At 41.1% G+C, this 9,279-nt stretch overlaps 1 protein-coding gene across 1 annotated transcript; it reads left to right on the top strand.

The window, feature by feature from the left end:
• Positions 1-4,507: 4,507 nt before the first annotated feature.
• Positions 4,508-5,092, top strand: LOC104995543 (putative RNA polymerase II subunit A C-terminal domain phosphatase SSU72-like protein 2). Its single transcript, XM_010849439.1, has one exon. The coding sequence runs from the start codon at positions 4,508-4,510 to the stop codon at positions 5,090-5,092; it is 585 nt and encodes a 194-aa protein (XP_010847741.1).
• Positions 5,093-9,279: the final 4,187 nt, after the last annotated feature.

The following is a 9,279-nucleotide window of genomic DNA, read 5'->3' as shown; positions in this document are numbered from 1 at the left end:
CGATGACATAGGAAATGAAGAAGGGGATGGAGATCCACACATGCTGGTCCTCAAGGCCAGGGATGCCCACAAAGTAGAAGACTGTGTGGCTAACACCAGTATGGTTAAAGACAGTCATACCTGGAGCAGATGACTAGGACCTCACCCCCTGTTAACAGACGCAATCAAAATTTCAGACTGTGCTCAGAGCTCATGGCATCTATCTGATTCTTTTCCACAGTGAGTGAGCCAGGAACAATATAGGATGGGAAGATGAACAAGATATTATCTGTAAAATGAAGTAATAATATCACAGAGAAAATGAATGTTTATATAGTTAAAGAAAATTATATGGTAAAGAAAGATAATAGTAGTACCAAGAAAAAATACTATGGGAACCAGATGGAATGAATAATTCAGTCTATTTGGCTATGGGATGTCATTGGATAGAGGTCAGTTAGGTGGGGAATGACATGAAGTCTTTTGGGAGTTTAAGGATAAGCTTCTGTCATAGAAATATTTAATGCATTTAAATATTTTTAAAAGCATTAAATATTTTAAACAGTTTGCAACCCTGTATGGTTGTGTGATCAATCACATCTACATGCAATGGTAAAAAGATAGAAGCAAAAGTATTTTGGCTATGATTACAAGTTAAGGAGCTTGGATGCTATCCTGGGAGGAGTTAATTATTATGAGTTTTAAAATTGGAGAACATTAGATATCACTCTGCTTACTTAACACCAGACAAAGGTCTTAATATTTTCAAATGTCTGCTTTGGTTCCCCTAAACAGTTTAGTCTTGATACTGTAATTTTCTTCCCTTTCCTAAAGTTTATACAATATCAGTAAATAACTTACTTACGCACTTCAAATGCAGTCTTCATAGAATACAATGTGATGAATCAAGGAGGACTCTGAGAGCTGGGCATCAGGGAGCAGAGATTTTTATGCATTTGCCTGAAGACTCCGGGGAAGGCTGTTGCTCCAAGGAACCCAGTTTTAAAGCTGTATTTCTAACAACACCCTTTCCATTGTATCCACATGAGTAAAGGTATTATGGTTCTCTGTATTTGTCAAAACCAACCCCTCCTCCACAACTTTTCATCCTTGAATTGGGTGTGTACATACATTATTTTCAATAAATGAGATATTTATGTCATTATGAAATGGAGCAGGATCATATGGTCCTTGCCCCTTCCCGTGTCCTCTGCCTGCCTTTTGCCTGAGGGAAACCTTAATCAAAGAATACATTTAATCAGAGAAATGCTAAAACAAAGGAAAACTGTCTAAGGAGACTAGTAATAATGTAGTCATCAAGCATAGTCAAGGACCTTCAGTTCTTTCTCAAGGGCTGTAGATAATCTGAGCCATATCCTGTGAGCTCTCTTAGAGATACTAAAACCCGAGGTGGAGAAATTACCTACATGATGAGCAGACTGTACCTAGGACATGAGCTTCCACAATTCTGAGAATTGACCTCAAACGAATTGAAACTAATGGACCCCAGAAGTGAAGATTAACTGTACCTAAAACATTCAAGAAGATGCTGGTCAGACCATTGTGACTATGCTGTTTTTGCATGTAGCGCCACACCCCCACACCCCCATCCCCTGCGCCTGCCTGTCTATGAATTCTCTCACCCCCTGCTTGTCAGTGGGGGGAGCTGGCCTTTGGACAGATATCTGCCACCCCTCTCCCCCAGTTGCAGACATCTGAAATAAAGCAACTTTCCTTTCCATCAACCTGGCCTGTTTACTGGCTTTTGAGCAGCAAGCAGTCAGACCCCACACACCATATACTCCTTTTGGTAACAATTACTTTAACTATTCCTGTTTCTATTTTAATGAGAATTAGTAAATATTAATCCTATCTTAATCAGCACAAAAAGACTATCAAATATTCAGGTTATTTTAAGATCATTTATTCCTAAGAGTTTTTCTTTGTAATTTTGACAAAATTAATATGAAATCTGTACCTTACTTTCATATCATTTTCTATTCTAGAAACTGAAATAATGAATTTTAATTGCTAATGTGAGATAATTTAATGGCCTTATTAAAATTTTCACATCTTTTATGTACTTAAGTGTTAGGCTATAATGAAGAAATAATCTTCACCTTCCTCTTTTTTGGCTGCCTTCAAATCTATAATGAAGACTCAGTTACCACATTTTCCTGTATCTTTTTTTCTGGTAATATATCTCAACCTTCAACATATTCTGTTTTATCTTTATTAAATTATCCCAAGTAAGTAATTATGTTTATATTTGTAAAGAAGAGACTACTGTGTATGTGCATGTATAGGATTATAAATTCATAGATTTCAATTTAACATGGTGGATTGAGCTTATACAAGAAGACTCCATGCCTACTTAACTTACAGAAATATTTGATAAAATATACATATTTTATTAAGTGGTTTTTAGATATTATTAAAACACATAAAAGCTACATTAATTAATTATTTTTGTTGTCAGTTGCTCAATCTTGTGTGATTCTGCGATCCCATGGACTGCAGCACACCAGGCTTTCCTGTCCTTCACTATCTCCCAGAATTTGCTCAAACTCATGTCCATTGAGTTGATGTGCCATCCAACCATCTTGTCCTCTACTGCCCCCTTCTCCTGCCCTCAATCTTTCCCAGCATCAGGGTCTTTTCCAATGTGTTGGATCTTCGCATCAGGTGGCCAAAGTATTGGAGCTTCAGCTTCAGCACCAGTCCTTCCAGTGAATATTCACAGTTGATTTCCTTCAGGATTGACTGCTTTGACCTCCTTGCTGTCCAAGGGACTCTCTAGAGTCTTCTCCAGCACCACAGTTTGAAAGCATCAGTCCTTCAGTGATCAGCCTTATTTATGGTCAAAATTATTAAAACATATAAAAGCTACATTAATAAATTATAAATTCCAGTAAAACTTTCATTTAGATTCAGCCACTATTAGTATTTGGCCACATTTCCCTACCTCCTTGCCTCCTCCCCAAACCCCCGCCCCCTCTGCTCCTGGCCCTGTCTCTCTCTCATTCTTAGTCTGATTTTTTTGTTGTGCCATTTAGCAAAATATGCAGTGTCATGATCCTATATTTAGCTGTAACTTCTTAAGGATAATCTCTTACATATACAGCAGTGCAATGACCAAGTCACAATATTTCACATTGATACAACACTATAATCCAAAATATAGAACATAGTCAAAATTCACCAATTGTCCACAAATTCTTCTTCAGAGTGATGATTATTATTTTTTTTATCAGATTTACATATCACATCAAATTGTCACATACTTACTTTCCTTCCCGAAGAAGGAGAGTCCAGTCAAGTGACATCCCAGGGACTGTCAATGTCCAGTCAAGTTTCAGAAACCTCTGCCATGAGTAAGTCTTTGGTGGACATCACACCATCCAAAGGGCTTTGTATGTCACAAATCTCTGGGCTCCACTCCCAGATTTTCTCATTTTGTGGTGTGGAGTCCAAAGTTGCCTTTTTCACATATTCCAGGTTGATGTTAATGCTCTGGGTCTGGGATTCACACTTTGAAAAGGCTGAGTGTGTTTACTGAGATTGCAGTGTGACAATCACTATGCTGATGGAGACACAAGGATATAAAATCTTTGGCTTTCTAAGTGGATGTTTTTCCTGCACCATTTTGAAGGGACGGGACTGTCCCTCCTTACTGTTTCGTGTCCCATTTATAATTTTAAAGTCTATATTCTTTGCTAGGTCAATGGTGCAAAGTAACAAAAGAAATGGAACAAAAAATTGCTATATTTCAGCATAGAGTGGTCAGACAGAGCTCTCCCCGAAGACATGGGAAAGCCAGTGGAGGCTACTCTAGTTCTTGGAGAATCATCATGAATTCAAGAAAATCAAATGGAGTATGTGTAATGTTGTAACTCCTGCACACACTATCAGGAGGGATGTTTTATAGGAATCACTTTTTACACTGGTGAATCATTTTATTACTTATGGGTAAAACTATCTGTATCCTGTCATGATCGACAGTTACAATTCTAAAGTATCAATTATAGGGAAGAAATAAAAACAACGCTTGTAATTTTATGTATAATTGAATTAAGTGTAAGCTTGGACATTTCAAACATGTTTTTCACATGCATGTTCTCAGGTCATTGGAGGGGGCTGGTGACAAGCTTGGGAGTAGTCTAGGTATTCTGCCTAATATCAATAGTAGCCCAACCCACAATTGAACCCAAGGGCTAAGTGGAGATTTCAAAACACACCCATGGTGTAGCCACACTCTTTTGGAAAATAAGATTTTTAGGTGATAATCACCAGATTGTTCTGATGCCTGGACTGAGCCTCTGGTCAGAGCCCACTATTCAAATCCAATTACTCAAGAGTTAACCCAATTATCAATCAAAAGTTCCCCTCCCATCTGGGGTAGGTGACAATCTGTTCTTTGACACTAGATTAGTCTGAAGAACTTGACCTAGGCTGACTTCTCCCTGGGTTCTGCCCTTAAGAGACTCTAAGCCCATCCATCAGCCTGGAGTTCCAAGTGGCCAACATAATGTCATCCTCCACACTCAGGGTGGTTGTGGTCTGTATGAGCAACATGAACAGGAGCATGGAAGCCCACAGCATCCTCAAGAAGAAAGGATTCAACGTTAGGTCTTTTGGAGTGGGATCCCATGTGACACTGCCAGGACTGGCACCCAACCTCCCTGTGGTATATGATTTCTCCACCACATATGAGCAGATGTGCAAGGACCTTCTCTGCAAAAACAGAATGCACCACAAGAGCAATGGGGTGTTACAGATCTTGGGGAGAAATGAGAGAATCAAATCTGGCCCTGAAAGATTTCAAGAGTGCAGAGATCCCTTCGATGCCATCTTCACCTGCACTGAGAGAGTGTATAAAGTGGTGGTGAAAGATCTGTGTGCTAGAGAACAGAAGACCTGGCAGCCTGTGCATGTGATCAACGTGGAAATAGAGGACACCGTGGAGGCAGCCACACTTGGAGCTCTGATCATCTGTGAGCTCTGCCAGGGTCTCCAGCAGGAGGACGATATGCAAAGCAGTCTGCCTAAGCTGCTCCAGGCAGCGAAGAAGAAAACAGGCAAGAGCTTTCTGCGCACTATCTGCTTCTACTGAAGATCTTGGCTGGATTCATTTCCTTTGTTGGTAAGAACTTATGCCTGGACTTTTGGGCTAGCTGGTATTTTCTGTGAGAAGAATCTTCAAAGCCATTTTAACTCAAAACCCTCTGCATGATTTTTTTCAGGTATACCCCACCCAGGGAAGGAAGTGGAAGAGAACATCATTGCATGGCGCGCAACCATGCGTTGTTTTTGCTTTGGCTCTGTCTCTTCATCTTTCAGAGAAGGAAATGGCAACCCACTCGTATTCTTGCCTAGAGAATCCTGTGGACAGAGGAGCCTGTTGGGCTGCTGTCCATAGGCTCACAAAGAGTCGGACATGACTGAAGAGACTTAGCATGCATGCATGCACTGGAGAAGGAAATGGCAACCCACTCCAGTATTCTTGCCTGGACAATCTCAGGGACGGGCTGCCATCTATGGGGTCACACAGAGTCAGACACGACTGAAGTGACTTACCAGGAGCATTACTTACTTCATTCTTTCTGGAGTTATTTCTCCACTGATCTCCACTAGCATATTGGGTACCTACCGACCTGGGGAGTTCATCTTTCGGTCTATCTTTTTGCCTTTTCATACTGTTCATGGGGTTCTCAAGGTAAGAATACTGAAGTGGTTTGCCATTCCCTTTTCCAGTGGACCACATTTTGTCAGAGTTCTCCACCATGACCTATCCATCTTGGGTGGCCCCATATGGCAGGGCTCATAGTTTCATTGAGTTAGCCAAGGCTGTGGTCCATGTGATCAGTTTGATTAGTTTTCCATGACTGTGGTTTCCATTCTGTCTGCCCTCTGATGGAGAAGGATAAGAGGCTTATGGAAGCTTCCTGTTGGGAGAGACTGACTGTGGGAGAAACTGGGTCTTGTTCTGTTGGGTGAGACCATGCTCAGTAAATCTTTAATCCAATTTTCTGTTGATGGGTGGGGCTATTTTCCCTCCCTGTTGTTTGACCTGAGATCAAACTATGGTGGAGGTAATGGAGATAATGGCAACCTCCTTCAAAAGGTCCCATGCACACACTGCCACACTCAGTGCTCCCGACTCTGCAGAGGGTCACAACTGATCCACACTTCCAGCAGAAACTCTTGGACACACACAGGCAAGTCAGGGTCAGTCTCTGTGGGGTCATAGCTCCTTTCTCCTGGGTCCTGGTGCACACAAAGCTTTCTTTGTGCCCTCCAAGAGTCTGTTGGCCCAGTCCTGTGTAAGTTCTGGGGGCTCTATGTTGGGGTTAATGGCGACCTCCTCCAAGAGAGCTTATGCCATACCCAGGTCTGCTACACCCAGAGCCCCTGCCCCTGTGGCAGGCCACTGCAGGAGACAAACACTCAAAGGCAGGTCTGGCTCAGCCTCTGTGGGTTCTCCTGGTTGCACAAGGTTTTGTTTGAGCCCTCCAAGGATCTCTGGTGGGTATGGGATTTGAGTCTAAATGGGATTTTGCCCCTCCTACTGTCTTGTTGGGGCTTCTCCCTTGCCCTTGGATGTGGGGTATCTTTTTTGGTGGGATCCAACATTCTCCTGTAAATGGTTATTCAGAAGTGAGCTGTAATTTTCAAGTTCTCACAGGAGAAGATGAGTGCAAGTGGGCCCAAAAGCCCACTTTTAGTCAACAAAAGAGTCTGAAATGTAGGACTTGGATGCAATCCCCAAAATGACAGTGTGATCTCCGTTTGTTTCCAAGGCAAACCGTTCAATATCACAGTGATCTAAGTCTATGCCTCAACCAGGAATGCTGAAGAAGTTGAAGTTGAACGGTTTTATGAAGATCTACAAGACCTTCCAGAACTAACCCCCAAAAGATGTCCTTTTCATTATAGGGGACTGGAATGCAAAAGTAGGTAGTCAAGAGATACCTGGAGTAACAGGCAAATTTGGCCTTGGAGTACAAAATGAAGCAGGGCAAAGGTTAATAGAGTTTTCCCAAGAGAACACACTGATCATAGCAAAGCAAAGATATTCTCCCCTCCTCACTTGTTCTTTGATTATAAAACTATAGGCCAGTAAGTTTCAGGGTTGTGGATTTTTGAGTTTTACCAAGAGAATGCTCTGGTTATAGCAAACATCCTCTTCCAACAACACAAGAGAAGACTCTACACATGGACATCACCAGATGCTCAATACTGAAATCAGATTGATTGTATTCTTCACAGCCGACTCTGGGGAAGCTCTATACAGTCAGCAAAAACAAGACTGGGAGCGGACTGTGGCTCAGATCATGAACTCCTTATTGTCAAATTCAGACTTAAACTGAAGTAGGGAAAACCAAAAGACCATTCTGGTATGACCTGAATCAAATCCCTTATGATTATACAGTGGAAGTGACAAATAGATTCAAGGGATTAGATATGATAGACAGAGCACCTGAAGAATTATGGACAGAGGTTTGTGACATTGTACAGGAGGCAGTGATCAAGACCATTGCCAGGAAAAAGAAATGCAAAAGGGCAAAATGGTGTTCTGAGGAAGCCTTACAAATAACTGAGAAAAGAAGAGAAGCTAAAGGCAAAGGAGAAAAGGCAAGATATACCCATTTGAATGCAGAGTTCCAAAGAATAGCAAGGAGAGATAAGAAAGCTTTCCTCAGTTATCAATGCAAAGAAATAGAGGAAAACAATAAAATGGGAAAGACTAGAGATTTCTTCAAGAAAACTAAAGATACCAAGGGAACATTTCATGCAAAGATGGGCACAATAAAGGACAGAAATGGTATGAACCTAACAGAAGCAGAAGATATTAAGAAGAATTGGCAATAATACACAGAAGAACTATCCAAAAAAGATCTTCGCAACCCAGATAATGAAAATTAAATAGAAAATGCAAAATTCTAAAACTCCTAAATGACAACAGAAGAGAAAATCCAGATGACGTTGGATTTGGTAGTAACTTTTGTGATAAGACAATATCATAATCACTGTAGAACTGAACATTAAAACAACAATGAGATGCCATTGCACACCTAATGAGATGGAGAAAATCCAAAACGTTGACAGCAGCAAATGCCAGCATGGGTGTATAGTAACAGGAATTCTCATTCATTGCTGGTGGGAATTCAAAATGGTACAACCACTTAGGAAGATAAGCAGTTTCTTACAAAACTAAGCATACTCTTACCATACAGTCTAGCAGTTGCACATCCTGGTATTTACCACATGAACTAAAATGTATATACACAAAAAAACTGGTTCATGGTTATTTATAGCAGCTTTAGTTATAACTGCCAAAACTTTGAAGCAATCACGTTGTCCTTCACCGAGTGAATGGAAAATACACTATTAAAAATGAAATAAAAGATATTCAGGTTGGAAAAGGACACTTAAACCACTATTTCAGTTCAGTCGCTCAGTCACGTCTGACTCTTTGCAACCCCAGTGACCGCAGCATGCAGGCCTCCCTGTCCATCACCAACCCCTGGAGTTTACTCAAATCCATGTCTATTGAGTCAGTGATGCCATTCAACCATCTCATCCTCTGTTGTCCCCTTCTCCTCCTGCCTTCAATCTTTCCCAACATGGAGATCTTTTCAAATGAGTCAGTTCTTCGCATCAGGTGGCCCAAGTATTGGAGTTTCAGCTTCAGCATCAGTCCTTCCAATGAATATTCAGGATTGAGTTCTTTAGGATGGACTGGTTGGATCTCCTTGCAGTCCAAAGGACTCTCAAGAGTCTTCTCCAACACCACAGTTCAAAATCATCACTTCTTTGGCGCTCACTATTAATAAGCCACTATTTGTTAATAGATTATTAACAGATAGAATGATTGAGTATATAGAAAATGCTAACAATCCATACAACACTGAAACAGATTTAGCAAGGTTTTAGGATAAAAGTTTAGAAAACAAACTATATTTTTAAATACTAGTAGCAAATAGTTTCAGAGAAGGCAATCGCAACCCACTCCAGTACTCTTGCCTGGAAAATCCCATGGACAGAGGAGCCTAGTAGGCTGCAATCCATGGGGTCGCTAAGAGTCGGACAAGACTGAGCGACTTCACTTTCACGCGTTGGAGAAGGAAATAGCAACCCACTCCAGTGTTCTTGCCTGGAGAATCCCAGGGACGGGGGAGCCTGGTGGGCTGCTGTCTATGGGGTCGCACTGAGTCGTACACGACTGAATCGACTTAGCAGCAGCAGCAAATAGTTTAAAGCAAAATTATAAACCATTTCATTTATTATAGCACAAAA

The sequence above is a fragment of the Bison bison genome, unplaced genomic scaffold (genome assembly GCF_000754665.1).
Source record: "Bison bison bison isolate TAMUID 2011002044 unplaced genomic scaffold, Bison_UMD1.0 scf7180017864284, whole genome shotgun sequence".
Taxonomy (NCBI): Eukaryota; Metazoa; Chordata; class Mammalia; order Artiodactyla; family Bovidae; genus Bison; species Bison bison.
This window is presented reverse-complemented; position numbering and strand designations above follow the sequence as displayed.

Bases quoted from the DNA above. Each gene is read 5' to 3' on its own strand.
- LOC104995543 (XM_010849439.1), top strand. From the start codon at position 4,508: ATGTCATCCTCCACACTCAGGGTGGTTGTGGTCTGTATGAGCAACATG.